Genomic DNA, 20,807 nt, shown 5'->3' with positions numbered 1-20,807 from the left:
AACAAAAATTTACGAAAAAATGTTAAAAATTGACTTTAAAAGGGCAATAACTCCTTAAGGTGTCAACTAACCATTTTGGTCATGTTGACTTATTTGTAGAACTTACTTTGCTGAACATTATTGCTGTTTACAGTTTATCTCTATCTATAATAATATTCAAGATAATAACCAAATACGGCAAAATTTCCTTAAAATTACTAATTCAGGGGCAGCAACCTAACAACAGGTTGTCCGATTCATCTGAAAATTTCAGGGCAGATAGATCTTGACCTGATAAACATTTTTACCTCATGTCAGATTTGCTCTCAATGCTTTGGTTTCAGAGATATAAGCCAAAATCTACATGTTACCCCCTATGTTCGATTTTTAGCCATGTCGGCCATCTTGGTTGGTTGGCGGGGTCACCGGACACATTTTTTTAACTAGATACCCTAATGATGATTTTGGCCAAGTTTGGTTAAATTTGGCCCAGTAGTTTCAGAGGAGAAGATTTTTGTAAACGACGGACGCCAAGTGATGAGAAAAGCTCACTTGGCCCTTTGGGCCAGGTGAGCTAGAAAATGAGAAAATTGGGAACATAGTGTAAGAAACCCGCATAATATAATTTTCAATTCACATTACGTGTTTATTCTTTGGTTTATCCGTTACTCAGAAGTCAGTTTTTATATGTGTGGTCTCACATGTAGCTGTGAAAATATGTAAATGTTGTGTGGTCGTTGGTACTCAAGTCAATTATTTTGTCGTTTTTGGTACTCAAGTCAATTATTTAGTCGTTGTTGATACCCAAGTTCATTATTTTGTCGTCTTTAGTACAAGTAATGTTTTGTCGTTGGCTGGTGTTCTAAATTTTAATCCTGGTATCTTTGATGAGATTGAAATGTTCTCAATTAAATTTATATGTTCTTATTATAGATAAAACTTTATATACACAGAATGTAGGACAGAAAGTCACAGGACAATACAGTGATTATCTAGTTTTGAGATTATTTTTCTTTAATAAGAAAACACTTATTTAAAAAAAAAAAATTGTATTTTGCTTGAACTAGTATATGTAAAGCAACTTTGTAATTAAAATTTATTCAATAAATATAAATAATGATCAAATAAGAAAACTAAAATGTCAAAGTGGCTTAAACGACTTCTTTGTGCCAATAAATATGTCCTTTACATAATCGAAATTTAATATATTTTCATCTTTCAAGGCCAATGAAGAATTTACTAAACTGTAAAATGAATATATGTATTAAAAGTATTTATTTAAGATCTTTCTAATACATATTCAAACAATTGTCAACAAACTTTTTGTCCTATTAAATTTGTGATTTTCTGTCCTGTGACTGTTTATTCTGTGACTTTCTGTCTATTTATCTTATAAAATCATGCTCGTTATTTGACTTTCTATCGCGACAAGTCCAATGTTGAACTACAATAAAATCACCATCCTTTTTTTTGGCATAAGCCCCATTGGTGAAATTCGAAGGGACCAGCAATCCAACCAAGCTGACTTCCATCGGAATGTATTTCCTTTTGAGTAGCTGTATTGTAATTGTTTTTTTTTTAAATTGGAACATTCCCTTGGTACTCGAGTCAAAATATTTAAAGACTAGCCAAATTTTAAACCCGTTAAATTTCATGAGCTGCATTTTTATTTGGTTAAGGTTCATCATAACCAAGTGGTAGGAAGGGGCAACAGCAACACCTTTTTTTCCAGTTTATTAAAAAGATAATAACTTCATGTTAAAGGCCAGGGCTGACCTAGATAGAAATCCGGTTGGAGAGCAATTAAGCCAATAAGGAAATGGGAGGGGCCTAACTATCTTTTCAATTATTTATAGAAGTCAGCATGGTAAACAGAAAACAAACACATGTGGAATTTACCTTTGTGTAGATATTTATAATCCAGTATAAGATAAATAACTAAGAAATAACAAGATTATGTTGATCAGAAATATAAGCATGTTGATAATAATTAACACTTGTAAATTTAATGCATTGGTGTAATTATTCTGTTTTTAAAAGAAACTAGAAATGTAGTGGTTCCAAATGTTTATCCTGTAATTATATGTTAGTTTTTTGTAAATTTTCTTTCCTTTTTGTGAAGCTGGTGCATTAAGATTCCTTGATTTCCACACTGATGTATAGCCTCTGTCCACATTCTCATTCCAATGGCATACTGCCAAATTTGATCTTAATTTATATTGATCATCACCAAAGCAAATTCTTTTGTCTTGAAATATGTTTACAACATTGTTAAAACTTTCAACATAAAGTGTGTCTTTAGCAAGAATGTAATCTTAAGGATATTTATAAATAGTTGAACTTTTTATAGCAGACTCTAACATTTTTCTGACTTTTCCATTTGTAATTACAATCCTAGATGGCTCATAGTTTGAATCAACTTTGCACCTTGATGAATGATGACAATTTACATGGTTATTACAATAATGTTCAACAATGTTATCCAAACTTTCCTTAAGTTTTAGAGAATTTTGCTCACAGTTACGGACGGCCCAGTTAATGTGTGTTGCTATGGGTTCAACTTTCTCTCCCAGCTGTACACTCCAACTTATACCCTCTGAACGTTTAGTACCTTTTGAAATCTTGGTGACAGCTTTTTTTACAGCCTTGACAGCATGCCATAAGTCATTCTGATTGACAGTAAATTGAGTGTCCCTCACAATTTTTTTTACAGCCAAATTTACATCATGTGCATGAATTTGAATGGACACATTTTTATTCTCCAAATGTTCATAAATTATTTGTGTTCCCAGTCTCATGTCGTTGGGCAACTTTATCCTGTGACTTTGTAACATGTTCACAGTCCATCACTTTGTGAGTTTTTACTCCTAACGCTACAACTGTAGTATCTTTCGCATTTTTCCTCCAACCATGTCTAGCATCTGTCATGATGTTGATGCCATCTAGGTCATCATATGAAGAAATTTCATCATTTATGGCATTGTCAACTGATTGAACACTTTCATTTTCAGCATGCTCTTTATATTTTCTAAAGAACTTTGATCTTCTCTCATTAGTGATGCAGCCAATTCCTGCCCCATTTACAAATCTAGTGTAATGTACTGGCAAAAGTCCACTACTATAAAATGCATGACAAATCCTGTGATTGACCAAGAACTCATCATTTAGTAGTTACGATGATGACGACCATAAATAGGAATGTGATTTTTCCTTGGTACACATCAGTCTTACAGATGCTACATGTCCTTTCATAATTCTTTTCAATACTTTTAGCTTTCCATTACAAATACTGGTATGTGCTTCAAAAAGTTCTCCATATGTATCCAAAGATTTTTCTGCAGTAACGAACAGTCCTTGGTCTACATCCTGGCGTCTTGTTTGGGAATAGGTGGATGGGAAAGGATAAAGTTCTTTCGAATTGTCACTTCCAAGTTGTTGTTTAATCCAAAAGTCTAAAAGTTCCTCTATAATTAAACTATTGTTAACTGGCTTATTCAAAGTTGAAGTCAAATAATTCTATACTCTTTGAAGTTTTCCAAAATTCTACTTTTGACAGTCTCATCACCAGGAATTTCTATTCTAAAATTGGGAGGACGTTTTCGTGCAGAATCTTGTTTTTCAGTAGCCATGATCATGAAAGAAATTGAAGGAATGAGCAGAAATGGGATATGAAATAATCAGGAGATTGTGTTTCATGATATTCAGTTACAGCTAGTGCCAACTTAGAAAAATGTATCTAAAGGGTTCATGATCATTGATTTTTATACAAATAAAAGTGATCAATGCAAATTTCTTTGATCATTACATGTTTTTTTCAATAAATTAATTTTGGAATTTTTTTTAATTTTTTTTTTTTTGTGATTTGTTGTCAAAAAATAGTATTTCATTTCTTGCTAAATGAATAACTACATGTAATCCCCTAATTGCCTCTGGACTTGACATGCAATCCCCTAATTGCCTCTGGTCTTGTTTACATCTAATGTACAAATTTTATGAGGTCACCTGCAGAGTCAGCAACTTTCTGTACACATAACCTTGTGATAAAATCCAGACCAGATTATCTTTGAAGTCATATAAATATTTTGTTTGTGTGCATTCTACATTATCCTAAAAATGAGTGATAAGAAAGTTACTATGGAATTAAGCGATCTTCAATTAGAAACTATAAAAAATTTGTGTGTGCATAATGATTGGGAAATTAAAATTTTTGATGACTCTGCTGTTACTAATGAAAAAGGCGGGAATGCACAAAATCCACAGATGACAACAGAACAGAGTACTCAAACAGACAATAATGAAGAAGATGGAGACGATGATCAGCCTGGATTTGTCATACACCAAGACCCGTCCCAAGAAGAATACAGATATTGCTTTTGTAAGCCATGCATTACGGATAAACAAAACAGACAAATGTGGTGGCATATGGTCAGTCAGAAGTACCCCATCAAAGAAACTCAAGTTTGAGAAAGGAACACTACAAAAGATTTTGGACTATGCTTCTCCATCGTGGTGCGTGGAATGATGATAGATATATGGTTATGAAAGCAGATGCCATGACCAGGGACCACAGAACCCAAAGATTTGACTGGCACAAGAGAGATATTATGCCAAAATGTGTTGTGACACTTGTGCGTGTTGGTTTCCCAATCCTGGTGGGTTTCCGTACATGGGACACATGTGGGAATAATATTCTTTATTCTCCTGCAGGATTTTTATTAATTCAATTGAAAGTCCTTTGTTTTTTATATAACACAATTTTGGAGGGAAAATGATTGTGACCGGATAACATTGAGTATTATGACTGTAGTTTTTTTTTTGCAAATTAGCTGCATATTTATTTGGTTCTTTGAATTATGAAAGAAATATAGAATGGATATAAGGATTACGTAGGAATGGAATAATTTTTAACACAACAGGTAAGGTGTTTGTTGATATTTTGCATGGAAGCATGGCTGCATGGCAACATTTACTTCCTGTGTAAACAAAAACAATGTTTATATCCGCCCAGCTGTCAATCAAAGTATACTTCAAATGAAAAGTACCTCTGCTTCATGATTTGTTTTAGGAATATAACGAAATAAAATTAGTTAATAATTTTTATTTATCCTGCAACATATTATATAGTTCAGTTCTAGGTTCTGTGACAATTTTTTTTCTAAAAATCACTCGTTGAACAAGGTAATACTAAAAAATATGTCCCTAAAATGAATGTGGCTAAGAAATTTGAATTTACCACTATTTCATTCATTGGCTGCTATTTATACTCTTTCCCTGGCCTTTAAATTCTCAGAACAGTTGAGTTTTCAACTCTAGCATTATAATATTAATTTAAATATCTGGGTTTTGCTCTCCTGAAAATCCTATTTTAAAAAAAAATTTATACTGTGCAAAAACTTGTACCACCACCAAAAATTACTTAAATATCACATTTAAACAATTTTTTTTTCACTTTCTACAAATAATAATGATTTTGTGTATACAAATATGCATAAATTATTTCCTAGTATATTTTTTAAAATTGTTATAATAAAATTTGAGAAAGGAAACGGGGAATGTGTCAAAGAGACAACAACTCGATCAATGAGTTTTGGTATAAAGCAGTTTAGTTCACGTCTTGCATCTAGAGGTGTATCTTTCTGGTTTATACCCATCTACACATTCCACTAAATCCTCTTGAGTGCATTCAAAATCAAAGAAATATAAAGTGGGTTTTTGTATGTCATTTTATTAAGGTGACTGGATTGTCCACATCATCATTTAGAGGGTTTTCTATAACTTTGCCACCTTCCAACGGCAACATGAAACAGAGATGCCCAACCTCAAAGAAATCTTTTCAAGTCAACAGATTTCACCACATTATGTTCTTTCTTATGCATTTTCTGTTTGAGAAGTTCTTTTGTTTATATCTTTGAGTATGGCAGAAAACACATCTTCCAATATCCATGAATTTTGAATCTGCTTTATGAAATCCCAGAATCCAAAAACATCATTTACTCCACTGCAAAACTGTGCAATTTCAGCAGATGTTCTGTAAAAAAGTAAAGACAACTTGATATATGCATAAGCATGTTTATGTTATCATGATAATATGGTAATAGCTGATTGTTGAAAATGGAGAGTAAAATGTATTTACAAAAACAAAGCGAAATAATGATAATACAAATGTGTATATCTTTGCACATGTAAACTACATTTACTTGTAATTTCTGTATTGGGTTTCTTAAAACAATTATTTACGCATCGTTCCCTGAAAATGTTTAAAATTTATAAACTAACATGTTTAAATGTTCAAAGAAAATTAACTACTAACAAAACTGACTTGTAACACATCTTAACCACAAGCAAAATTATAATTTTCTACCTTGACCCATGCAATTTTCTGTCATGTATTAATATTTGAAGTAAGTTTTAACATCGTAATACGTATTCCTCCAATTCTGGTGATTTTGGCTCATACGAGATCGCGGCTCTTGATTTAGCCTATTATTATATCTGGTAGAGCCTTTGTCTGCAAAAATCTGATTTGTATAGTTGATTGCATAGAATGGCTTTTTATGGCTTCTCGAGTTCCTGGTTTGATTTTGTCGTTGTTGATACGACTCCCCTGTAGGTCTTTGCGGATGCCCATACTGATGTTGCCCTGGTGATGTTACATTGACCAAAAGATATATTACAGACTTGAAGTTCCTAATATATTTTTTTCACCAACATCATTTTAGTGAATTTCGTCATAGTAGTCCCTTTGATGCATGTCTTCAAAATATATCAGTTTCAAGTCTGTACCATGACATAGGTCGTTTAACAGAAGAAGGATTGGAGTCTCGTGGACTTTTGCATAGACTGTCGCTTGAAGTATTATTTATTCCAATGAATAATTGACACAATAAAAAAATCTGAAATATTATCAATGCTGTATTGTTAAACTTATATCGACACAACTAACGTCTGTTGTTTCTTTGATTAGAGTAACGGATAGATATTCATATCTGTAATGCGATACATTGTAAGCATACAGTTTATACATTCTGCCACCTTTGACAAGACGAGAGTGAGGAGCCTGTAATCAGTGGTTGTTGTTGCTGTGTATCATTTTCTCTTTTTTCCCCATTATTTTGTACTTAAAATTAGATTGTTAGTTTTCTTGTCGTTTAGGGGGCTTTTATAGCTGACTTTGAGGTATGAGTTTGCTCGTTGTTGAAGGTCATTCGGTGACCTATAGTTTTTTATATCTTTGTCAGTTGGTTTGTTGTGTAGAATTTTGTCATTTGAAATCATCTCACATTTCTGATTTTTAGATTATGAATAACGTGAATATTTATTGTAAATGAGTTTAATACTTACTGTACTGTCTGCATTTATTAAACTCTTTATAGCTGCCGCTGCATCAATAATTGCAGCACTTTGTAGTGCACTAACCCCCAAGGGTGACTGGGAAATAGAAGTATGGTCACCATTGGTCATCCTCCGACCGGCAGTAAAACCCGTGCTAAAGAGGGGCGTCCGTTTGGCTGTGCGGGATGTACAAATTTGCAGCAACGTCCGATCAGAATGGGGACGTTAAATCCGATGCCTCGTGTAAAGAGAGTGCCACGGTCTCTGCACGTAAAGAACCCTTGCAACAACTTATGAGGGGTCCGTAGGTGACCTGTTGCAAGGCCAAATTTCTGTCCCTATCCAATGTACCCTCATTTCCCGTGGCAGTCTAAATTTCTCCGACCTTAATCCCTTAATCTATTACAGAACCTACCTATTGTATTTATTGTGAACTTGTTCTCGTCCTGAATATGCATGAAATATTTGCCACTGGACGTTAAGCAACCAACAATCAATCAATCAATTGTAGTGCACTACCGATTATCTTAAAAGAGAAATTGTTTAAAATTAATAATGACATTTACAAGAATAAATCATCACTTTTACCTGCAGATTGTACCTAAAACCAAAAAACTATTTGCATTTTTGAAAAATTTAAAACTTAAAAAGTTGTTCATTTCATTGTAAAATTAGTCTGTTTTGCCTGATGTTTCTTTTGCGTGTTCTTTCCGTGTTGGTCACCTTGTGTGGACTTGCAATTGTTTCATCATTACTGAATTCTCACACATGCTCTTGGGTTTCCTATTTTATATTCAGATATCCGAAAAAATAATGAGGTACAATATATTCAAGTTTATTTTATGCAACAGTAGCTTCAATGAATAATGTTAAAGTCAAGTAATCAGACAACAAGAGGCCATCACCACATTGGGTTTTATTTACGTCGGTGTTAAAGGTATAAAATCACTAATTCAATGCTAATTGCTCTCTATGTTATTTTCTACAATTTAGTGCATTCATTGCTATTTCATCACAGGATTACCACCTCTTGTTAATGCATCATGGATATACTGTGGGATTTGCAGCCGTGTACAAACACCTTCATTACATATGGATTAAATGGATTGTTATCCTCAAATTCATATTTTAATGGAATATCAACATGTGGGCTCAAACGAAATACATGATAGCCTCTTACACTCCAATCGAATTGTTTACGTTTAACATCTACATTTTCTGTAATTATTATTCTGTATTCAGAAACGAATGTCATGATCATGAACATACACAATATAACAAGTTGTTAATATGTTATAGGCTACCAAATAAAATTGAGAATGAAATGGGGAATGTGTCAAAGAGACAACAACCCGACCCAAAATCAGAAAAACAGCAGAAGGCAATCAATGTGTCTTCCACACAACATAATAGCACGTAAGGTTTCAAAACACAAATAAGATGAATATAGGTAACGTTGAAGTCAGCAGTTCTGTGTTGACATGAATTATCACTGATATGGTCAAAATTATAAATTAACTGTTTACAAAACTTTAAATTTTTGAAATACTTAGGCTCCTCTTCCTCAGGAATATATTACCTTAGCTGTATTTGGGCAAAACTTCTAGGAATTTTTGGTCCTCAATGCTCTTCAACTTCGTACTTTATTTGGCCTTTTTAATATTGTTTGATTCGAGCGTCACTGATGAGTCTTTTGTAGACGAAACGCGTGTCTGGCGTAAATATAAAATTTAAATCCTGGTACCTAGGATGAGTTTATCCACCCTCTCTGCACGTTCGGAACCCCTGCAACAACTCTTTAAGGGGTCATTAGATGCCCTGTTGCATGGTCATCTATTACTGTAAATTCAGAAATTATTGCGTGCATTTATTATTGCGATTTATGAAGAATGGACAATAATGCGAGATTAATTATTGCGATTCCAGGAAATTCTGCATACAGATGCATATATCAGATATCAGAATGCGAGTTCTAATTATTGCTATACTAACCCAGTCGCACCATTCGCATTAATAAAAACCTCGCAATAATTTCTGAATTTACAGTAATTTGATGTATCGTGATGTTACTCTAGAATTGAAGTGAATGTCATCATGAACATTGAAACGTTTGTTTTGGTTGAAGTTGTCATTCATATACATTTCATATTGTCAAATAAATCACACCATCTTTCTAGAACTATATTTGCTCTGTACACATCTACATCAATTCAGGGAGGGACATCTTGGACCATAATTTTTCATTTCAGAGTTTCTACAAGCACGACCTGCTAGGTGCAACTTTCATATTCTACTTCAAAACCATTCAAAGATTTTCCAACACTTACAGTCTGGGGTCTCACTGGCAGAAGTAAATATTATTTACCTGATTGTGTAAACTTCCTGTAACTTCAACAGGTAAAATTCTTTTACCTATGCAAATATGCTGAATTTACCTAAATAGGTAAAAAAAGAACTCTGGACATCTCCCTTTGACAAATGATCTTTTTTTTTATTTGATCAACTTAATACAGATATGTTCCTAGTCCACTAGATTTTTTGATTACCTCCCTTATTTTTGTATTTTTGTTATTTTTTTAAGTAAATACTATAATTAATTTAAATTCAAAAGACAACTTTCAATGACTTTCACAAATTCTATATCGAATATTCGGAGGTACATTGTTACTGTTGAATCAAGGAAAAGGAATAATACAGTGTAAAAATATGTTTTATTAATCAACATAAAACTAAACAACTGACAGCTAAAGAAGTATGTGTTTTTGAACAAAAATCATTCATAAAATATAGAAACAAGTGTGGACACATACTTATACATGCATCTTATTAAATGTTCAAATAACAAAAGAAGTTTTTAATCATTCGTTAAACCACTTTCATGACTAGAAAAAGCTATCAGTAGTTAAATTAAATTTTCAACTAAAGGTTGTTCTACATGTAAAACAGATACATAGACTGGTACATACAGTTCCATTATCTTAAGTCAATGGAATAATTTAACACAAGAAAATAACAGGTATACTGTTATTGTGTGAATTCTAATGAGGTTATCTCATTTCACGAGTTATGTTGAAATAACACATGTAGGTTATTTGTACAAAGAAACAATGGCTGTAATAATGCTATTCAGTTACAGAAATTTCGGTCAGTCAAATCAAGTCATATAAAACAAATAACGCTGTTAGTTCTGTTGTTTACATCTAAAATAAAATTGAGAATAGAAAATGGGGAATGCGTCAATGATTTCAACATTTGTGTCATTTCTGGTGAAACATTGTGGACAAACAATACCTCATAATTAACTAAGTGTGGTAAAAATACTTGCTTAACACAAAGATAAAATAGGAAATACATAAGTACAGAAAATAAAAACATTGTAGAAATAAAATACAACCTCTATCAGCCATGAATACTATTTACATACATGTACAATGTGAATAACAAAATTTCATATTTCTGAGATTGCTAAAAAATCAGAACGGTGATTGCCATCCATAAATAAAAACAGAAGAAAATGGAATCATGACATTCAAATAATATTAGGATTAATTATCTAAGAGTTAAATAATTCTTCCAGTTTTTAATATTCAATTTCCAACTAATATCAAAATATGTTTTTTAAATCAATCACAAAATTTTGGATTCAGGTAAAGTTCTATCTCTGATAAAAAAAAAGAAAAACAAACCAAATTGGTACACAATGAGCGCATGAAACACCGATCTATTTCAGACAATGCAGAAATTTACACCACCACATCAATCAACTTTGAAATGCAATGTATGAGATATTCTCAAGTGACCGTGCAAAAACAACGACTATTCAGTTTTCTTTTAGGAGCAAAGAATTGAAGTAGAAGCTGTGTAAACTTAAAAGCAATTTACAGAAGAGGTTTCCAAGATACAGCCCCCTTTTTGTAGGGGAAGTAACAATGAAAATAAGGCTTAACAATCAGATAAATTAGTTCAAATCCACTTTGAGCTGTCACATTCCTTTTTAAAGAGATTATTCCACTAGAATTTTGAAAACATCCCTGAGATTTTTTCTGAAAAAAATCACAAAATAGTGACAACAATAGTTCACTTGGCCAATAGAGCCAAGAAAGCTCAATGGAGAAAAAGCACCACACGGGACTTACAAACATATATAAAACTTATCAAAACAATAAAGTGCTTGTAAAATGATTGCTTTCAAAACAGTGAACATTGATAAATTCAGTTACAATGAACATGATAAAAAAAAGTATCACATACCTAAATACAAAAGTAACAATATTTAAAAAAGGCCCTACATGTATATGGTATATTTCAACATTTTTCATCAGTTATACACATTAAAATGGGATGTGCATGCTCAAATAGATCATAAAAAGTATTGGACGGTTCATTCACGACATATTCATATGGGTAAAGGATTATTCTGGATAATATCAATAAGCTGAAATAAAAAATGTAAACAAATTTTGTCACGTAGCATCAAGCTTTAAAACTGACTTAACATGTTACAAGAATAACAAAGTATAAAATGTTTGTAATAATGTTCAAAAATAACGCCTAGGCAAAAAACATATATACAATTATGTTACACTATTCATTTTGCTAATAAAACATCCATATAGTTATCTTTAAAAAAACAGAGGCTCTCAAGAGCCTGAATTGCTCACCTGTAATTCTTTGTTTAAATCTGTTATCAATGATTATTTAGCTTTTCGATGTATATATAAATGTGTGCTTAAAATTAAATATTCTTTGTATCTCTAATTTACTGTCTTCAAAGGCAAAAAAAAATGCATTTTACCCATAAGTTCTTATTGAGCCATAGTGGCTATATTTCTTGACGTAAAAGAAAATAAAACACAAACTTTATACTAGACCCCGATGTTCTATTTTTAGTCAAGGCAGCCATGTTTTTTTTATGAAACCGAAAATAAAACACAAAATTTATTCTAGATACCCTAACGATCATTCAGCGTAAGTTTGATTAGAATTGGTTCAGTAGTTTCAGAGAAGGTCTTTGAAATAGATTACACCGGACGGACGACGATGACGGACGCCAAGTAATGGCAAAAGCTCACATTTCCTAAATGTGAGCTAAAACAGGGGGGAAGTGTATACATGATATATAATATTTAAGTACCAATAAGCCAGTTAATGTCATAGTAAGGATTAATATCAGGTGTCTGGTAAATAGCCACTAAACTTGACTATTATATACATTCTGACATGACATTTCACATACATGTGTCTTGAAAAAACATCTCAATTGAACGCCTCTTCTTAATTTGTTTCGGATGTTGCAATTTCTTTATAATGCTTTTTCCTTCTATAATACTTTGATCTGGCATTTTTGGCCATATAAACATTTCATTTTGATTCTTTTTCATAAAAGGAACATCCACATCTTCTCCCCCCCCCCTCCAAGGGTGACTGGGGAATAGAAGTATGGTCACCATTGGTCTTCCTCCATCCGGCAGTAAAACCCGTGCTAAAGTGGGGCGTCCGTTTGGCTGTGCGGGATAGGTGTGTCTGGATAAGAAACACCGACGGCCGGAGGGGTTTCTTATCCAGACACGCCGTATCCCGAGGTGTATAACTAACTTACACCCAATGCTAAACCCTATATTTGTTAACATTTATTATTAAATGAAAAAGACTATGATGGATAGCATATTTATTGACAAAATTGAACCATGAATTATAAGAATTCTTTTTTTTCATGAAACCCCACTAGTAACCTTACTTTGGCTATGTTCTTTCAAACTTTGACAAGTGAGTAGATTTTACAAATGTCAAAGTTGCTGTTTTGCATATTCCCGTTAAATCCTGGTACTAATATGGATCAGAAGTTCAAGGTTGACCGTTTCGTGCATTCTTATCACAAAAAAAATACATCATGCTCCTTGTATGCAGTTGTCAATATGGACGGGTATAAGACGGACGACATTTTGAGTCAAGCGTTGGATTTGGTAGAAGAGACTAATAAAAGATAAAGGCAATATTATAACCCAAAGTACACGTTTACCTGTATCAGTTTAATGAAGGTAATCATAAATGTATTTTTTATGTTACGGTTTTATAAAAAAAATTAAGCCCCCCCCCCCTTTTCGAGAATAAACAAACATTCATATTGGGAAACACTGAGGGATAGGTGTGTCTGGATTAGAAAAATTGAAATCAGAACAAATATGATGAAATTGTCTAAGAGACAATGTAAAAAAAAACAATAAAAAAAAGGGAATATTATAGAACACTGATATCATGGTCAGTAATTAATAATATAACAATTATAGCCTTTGTATTCGGTCAATACAGGACATATCGACCCAAAGAAGTATATCGACCTCAGACTTCGTCCTCAGTCAATATACTTTTTCAGGTCAATATATCCTTGTATCAACCTCATACAAAGGCTATAATTGTATAGTGTTTCCCACAACTAATTTCGTCCCCTAAAGACACCTGATAAAGTGAGTTATAATTTCTGTCAATGCTGAAAGAACAGTAAAGAAGTTGAAACATTTTCTTTCTGTGCATACTAACTGCTTTATATAAATGTGGTTTATGAATATAATCTTCCAGCAGTTCCCTTTTATTAATGTGTGAATATTTTGTAAATACAATTAAATTGCAACATGAAAGACAGTAGCAAAGTTTACCTTTACTTAAAATTTCCTCTGGTTGTTCTGGTTGTACATCTGGTTTTACTTCAGGTTGTTTCTCTGGTTGTTCCTCCAGTTGTTCTGGTTGTACCTCTGGTTGATTCTCTGGTTGTACCTCTGGTAGTTCCTCTGGTTGTACCTCTGGTTGAACCTTAAAATGTTCTGATGTTTCCTCTGATTGTTTTTGTGTATTTTCTGGTTGTTCCTCTTGGTTTTTAGATGCTTCAGTTGGCTCCTTTAAATTACAGTATTTAATCATTATTGTTTATCTGATTCAATAAATTTTGTTTCTTAAGTACTGTAAATTCAGAAATTATTGCGATGTTTTTATTATTGCGAAAAATGCGACAGGGTAATAATCGCAATAATTTAAACTCGCATTTTGAAATTTTTATATGAATTGAACAGGATTTTTCTCTATATCGCAAAAATTAAAATCGCTTTTTAGTCTAAAATGACAAAGTCGTAATAATAAATGCACGCAATAATTTCTGAATTTACAGTAAAATATTACGAAACAAGAGGCGCTACAGAGCTTGAATCTCTTATCTTGTTTGATCAAGCTACACCAAACGTTGATTGTTATTAGGTGTTGACAAGATATATGACTGATATAGTCATATTTATAAATTTACAGTTTTAAACTTGATTTAGCTTTTTAACTTTCCATTAGAGCATCACTGATGATTCTAATGTAGGAGAAACATGTGTCTGACGTGCACAAATATTTTTAGCCTAATATCTTTGCTTAGTTTTACACCATACATCATTCCTGTCAAATTTGGTTAAAATCAGTCAAGTGATGTCCATGTCGTTGAGTTAAATGTTGAGAGTGTAAGGATAGATATAGACATTGTCTTAAATTTGCTCTTTTGTATTTGATGCATTATTTTATAACAGTATCATGATTATGGCAACTAAATAAGAATAGTTATTACATGTGACTGTAACAAGAAACGCATGATCAAAATTAGGATAATTAAGATGTATGTACTGAATTTATCTGTTGGATCAACATAAAAATCCATGTTTTCCATCAGGACAGAGGCCTCTCTGTAATAAAGTAATTAACTTTGTCAAATGTAAAAAGAAATAATCGAAATTTCTTTAAACAAATTGAGAAAAAGAAAATCATATCAAATGATATTCATCCAAAAATTTGAAAGATTAAATTATAAGAAATAATTTACATACATGCATAGTTGATGGATTGATGGATGGTTGTTTAACGTCCATTGGCATATTCAGGACGAGAACATGATAATGATAAATGAATATTAACCCTGCTTTGTACTAGACTGTCATGCTGAGCCGGATTTTTAACGTGCTAGCTCACAAGGTAACAGTTCGCAGGAAGACATGTCAACTTACCCAGACACGTTATTCTGACTCTGGGCCGACAAGTTTTTGCTCTAACTCCTCAATGACATGTGCTTGGCGGAGAAGCAGCAAATATCAATTTTCAAGTCTTTGATTTGACCCGGACGAGGGTCGAACCCACGACCTACTGCACTCGAGGCGAGCACGCCATGCATAGTTGATACAGAGTTGGACATTTTCAAGCAGTATCTTTATAATGATAGTCAGAAGTCCCTTTAAAGTATATATCAAAGAGAAATATCCTGTCATGCATACCTTAGTAAAGAACTATTTAACACAACATCTTCCAAAACAATGACAGGACTCATTTCCCGGCTGTCTGGAACTATCATTTCACTACAATAAGAATTTTATCATCATTTATCATTTTTCAGCAAAAAGTTCAGATTTTGATAAATAAACCAGAAAAACCCTAAGAGAAATCAAACTTATTATACAATACAAATAATGTTAAATACACAGTGATAAGGTATCCCCTAAGATTGATTGATTGATTGTTGGTTGCTTAACGTCCAGTGGCAAATATTTCATGCATATTCAGGACGAGAACAAGTTAACAATAAAAACAATAGGTAGGTTCTGTAATAGGGGCTTCCGGGATTAAGGTCGGAGAAATTTAGACTGCCACGGGAAATGAGGGTATATTGGATAGGGACCGAAGTTTGGCCTTGTAACAGGTCACCTACGGACCCCTCAAAGAGTTGTTGGAAGGGTTCTTAAAGTGCAAAGAGCGTGGCACTCTCTTTACACGATTGATTGATTGATGGTTGCTTAACGTCCAGTGGCAAATATTTCATGCATATTCAGGACGAGAACAAGTTAACAATAAATACAATAGGTAGGTTCTTTAATAGGGGCGTCAGGGATTAAGGTCGGAGAAATTTAGACTGCCACGGGAAATGAGGGTATATTGGATAGGGACAGAAATTTAGCCTTGCAACAGGTCACCTACGAACCCCTCAAAGAGTTGTTGCAAGGGTTCTTAACGTGCAAAGAGCGTGGCACTCCCTTTACACTAGGCATCGGATTTAACGTCCCCATTCTGACCGGACGTGGCTGCAAATTTGTACATCCCGCACAGCCAAATGGACGCCCCACTTTAGCGAGAGTTTTACCGCCGGTCGGAGGAAGACCAATAGTGACCATACTTCTATTCCCCAGTCACCCTTGGGTGGGTGGGGGGGGTATGTGACTATGTGACCACCCAATAACATGGAAATGCGATGGGGTTTGTTGCGATGAATGTGACATATGGCACCATAAATCATGTATCGATCTATGTACAGTTGACTACGAACTTCTCCAAAGATCAAACATATAATGGCTCTGTTGCATATGCGAGAGTATTAACGTGTCATCTTTTACATTTCACAGCTACGAACTGAACACATTAAAATACTACGAACCGAATAAATCAGATGTGAATTAACCTCTGTTGATGAAAACTACCAACAACAACTGATATTGTCATAGAATCGGCAATACCCTTGCATTTAACACTTAATTCATCAACTACGCTTAGTATTATCAGGATGGTACAAGTTGGTGAGTGCTACTTGAATTTTTAGGATATTAACTGTTGGTGTTGTTCAATGAAAGTCAGTTGAGTAACCATTAAATGAGTTTAGAACTTCTGGTTTTATTGTACACCCTTTAAGTGAGTCTAATAGTGGCTTCTTGTGATCATCAGTTGCCTGTGTAAACTTCCTGGTACGATGCCTTTTTCGAGACTTGGCTTTTGAAATAATACTTGCTTTAAAGAACTGTAGGAGGAATTATACCTACTAAGATGTACTTGTGAAAAGAATAGACTTATCGAAGAAACATTTTGGTCTGTGTCTGAATTAGACCAAGAGGAGCTGAAAGAGACCCCACGTTTTGACTGTGGATTTTATTAACACATTAATTATATACGTAGACGATCATGAAATGATGAGCTTAGACAAAGACTTAAGATTACCATGGCCTGGCAATGGCATGTCGTGTGACGTTAAAGATTGTTTGGATTACGTATACACTTCTTACAGCAGTTATATTAAACATTGGAAAAATTATCACAGGACAGAAGATGCGATTTTACAATGTACAATTTGTACAAAAGTGGTTAACAATAATTGTAAATTACTTAAGCATTTGAAAAAAAGTCACATATGTTAAATGATAAGTTAGCTAAAAATGCATTACCTGAGGCTATTAGACAAACTTAATAAAATATTAAGTACATAAATCCCGAAAGTGTTCTGCCTCGATTAAAAAAATATATTTATATTTATATGTATTTTATCATGTAATTAAAGGATACCTTTATTACAAAATGTCTGATAATAGAGAAATAAGGATAGCTTCTTTTGTCGATACAAATGATACACCATCATTTACCTTTAATGAAAGTTTTTCTCTCTTCTGTGATCGCCGCTTATTACATTGTTTGCAAAAACTTGACCTAATTATCAGACGGAAATTTAAAAAAAGTGTGGGGGGTTGAAACTTGTTTGAAAAAAAAAAATTACGTTGGATAATCTGAATGAGGGTCTGGATGGGGGTTCTTTTTTTCCTATAATTTCTATGCCATTTTTCTCTATTCTTTAAATCTTAATAACTTATTATTTTCTCTTCTCTCTTCTTTATTTGTCGGTCCATTTTTCTCCATTCTATACTTTTTTTGCCCCTATTTCTCCATTCTATAAAACCCAATCCACCCCCTCCTGAATCCTACCACAAGTGCACCGACGATATTTGACAAGGTTTACTACAATAAACATGTATATTGGGCACTCAGCAGTGAAATACCTTACAAGTATAGAATAAAAGTTACTGCAATAAACGGAGCCTCGTGTACCTTGGGCACCCAGCTGTGAAACAAAATTCATCTCCCATGCTTTTGAGACTACCTGTCTTTACAGGTAAAATATTTGTATATTAGATACAATTCACGGACGTGTAGCAAAACAATGTAACTGTAAGATTGATAAGATTAATCACATTCACATTTTCAAGAGTGGCCGCATAATAACAAACTATTAACAAATTGTTAATGATTAAAAACAAAAATTTAAATATGAATAGAGATAACTGCATTTGAAAGATAAAAACTATATTCTTTTTTTTTGTTGATTAATTCAATTTTGTTTTTAAATTATTTTTAAAAGAAAAATAATAATATCCGATACTGTTATAGTATTCTCAGTGATAGGTGATATATGTCGTCTGCTACGGTCGAATACGAAACTACGTTAAAATAACGTAGCTAACTACCGGAGACTCAGATAATCCGATAAATCTATAGTGACCAATCTCTGTGTTATAGGTTGCACTTTGTAAATACAGCTGTTTATCAAACCACGCCTCTTTTGGGGAGATATATAGTATTCATAGATATGTTAATTTGTTAATGTACTGGTTCCCATTTATGATCTCTGTGTTTCATCTGATAGAGACATCACTTGGGAATGTAACCAGTATAGAAAAACATGGTAGCGCCTAAATTTTAATTCTTAGGAGGTCCAAATATGAAGGTTAGGGTAGTATAGAATTTTAGTATAAGTTTAAACTCTTAGAAGTTCAGGGCATATAAATGTTGAAAATATGCCGCACAGCCCTATATTTTGACCTTTGAATAAAATAGTAGTGCATATAAACTTTCCGATCTGGGATATTATTTTTCACGAAACTTCATAGTAAAAGTGTCACAGTTTTAGCCGCAAAGGGAGTTCCTATTGGAAATTGCATTGTCTATATTTACAGAATTGCAACCTATATAGGGTTAAAAAATAGAACATACAGAATTTCACAAAATCTGGTTAATCTCAGAGATTTTAAAGAATTTAACTCAAATATGAAGTTTTATAAATATTTCATGAAGATTGAGAAAATCCTGAGCCTTAACTATGATGACTCAGCATAAATTCACAGTTTACAGTATGCATGGTTTACTTAAAGCCCTGAATTCAAAATAAATTCATAATATATGCCTATTTGTGATTTAAATTGTTTAGAAGTGCTTATATTTACTCTTTGCAGTCAGTGCAACTCATTGATCCTTCCCAAATAATTTTGTTGGGTTATTTTTGTCCTGTCGATAACCCAAAAGTAAGCCGTAACACCTAAATGTGTTTTTTTGTGACCGCGGCATTAAAAAGTACAAGCTAGAATTACAAAAAGACCTCAATAAAACTTACAATAATTGTGTTCTATCCTAAAAATATTCTAAATACTCCACATTGCTAGAAACAGGCAAAATATTTAGGAAATGTGAGGCCCCAGGGGGCAAAAAACAGAAAAAAAATGCCTACCCTGGGTCGTAAAACAGATAATTTAACTTGTAAATGCTATGATTTTATTATTTTCAAGGTCTTTTGTAAACAAAACAATAACTGTGCTGGAAAGTTATGCAAAAAGAAGATGTAAGCAGTCATTTCTATCAAACTTTTAGTGAATTTATGCACCAGACTGATATCTTCTTAAATACAATTTTGCAAATATGGCTTTGTTTAGACACTTCTAGTTCATACATTAACTAACTTATGTTAGTTATATGGTAAGAGATGATACTGTTGTGACAAGAAATCTTAACTGACCATTTGAGACAGAAATTGTGAACTTTCATTGACAAATAGGCATACAGTAAGATGTGTACTGGAGACACAGGCAGGATTGGATACTTTGTATAATCTTGAATGTTGGAATGATTAACTACTAAACAATACATTTATAGTATTCTAAAATGACTTCAATTTGTTATCAGAATAGTTTCAAACATGTTTTAGACATTTCATGTCAGAAAACATGCACATAGGGTAAGCTGGCAATGATTAAAGTCTTGTTTTCAAATTCTTTAAAAAACTGAAACAGGGGTAGGGGTATAAAATGTACTGTAAAAGGAAACTTAGAGTATATGCAGTGATTTCCTTAAGACTATAATTCTGATAAATAAGTATTGTTGTGAGAAAAAGTGTTTTTAGAAGGTTTTCTATTTGAATAAATGTTTGTATAGGTTGCACTTTGTAAATACAGCTGTTTATCAAACCACGCCTCTTTTGGGGAGATATATAATATTCATAGATATGTTAATTTGTTAATGTACTGGTTCCCATTTATGATCTCTGTGTTTCATCTGATAGAGACATCACTTGGGAATGTAACCAGTATAGAAAAACATGGTAGCGCCTAAATTTTAATTCTTAGGAGGTCCAAATATGAAGGTAAGGGTAGTATAGAATTTTAGTATAAGTTTAAACTCTTGGAAGTTCAGGGCATATAAATGTTGAAAATATGCCGCACAGCCCTATATTTTGACCTTTGAATAAAATAGTAGTGCATATAAACTTTCCGATCTGGGATATTATTTTTCACGAAACTTCATAGTAAAAGTGTCACAGTTTTAGCCGCAAAGGGAGTTCCTATGGGAAATTGCATTGTCTATATTTACAGAATTGCAACCTATAGTAGTCTCAGCGTGTA

At 33.0% G+C, this 20,807-nt stretch overlaps 1 protein-coding gene across 1 annotated transcript in view; it reads right to left on the bottom strand.

The window, feature by feature from the left end:
- Nucleotides 1–5,586: 5,586 nt before the first annotated feature.
- Nucleotides 5,587–20,807, bottom strand: part of LOC127732358 (protein TsetseEP-like) — a 24,097-nt gene continuing 8,876 nt past the window's right edge. The window contains exons 2-3 of the mRNA XM_052241393.1: nt 13,965–14,202; nt 5,587–5,651 (exon numbers count right to left, since the gene is read on the bottom strand). Of these exons, the coding sequence (XP_052097353.1) occupies nt 5,587–5,651; nt 13,965–14,202 (303 nt within the window). The remainder of the gene's footprint in view (nt 5,652–13,964; nt 14,203–20,807) is intronic.

Source organism: Mytilus californianus, unplaced genomic scaffold (assembly GCF_021869535.1).
Source record: "Mytilus californianus isolate M0D057914Y unplaced genomic scaffold, xbMytCali1.0.p SCAF_24, whole genome shotgun sequence".
Classification (NCBI taxonomy): Eukaryota; Metazoa; Mollusca; class Bivalvia; order Mytilida; family Mytilidae; genus Mytilus; species Mytilus californianus.
This window is presented reverse-complemented; position numbering and strand designations above follow the sequence as displayed.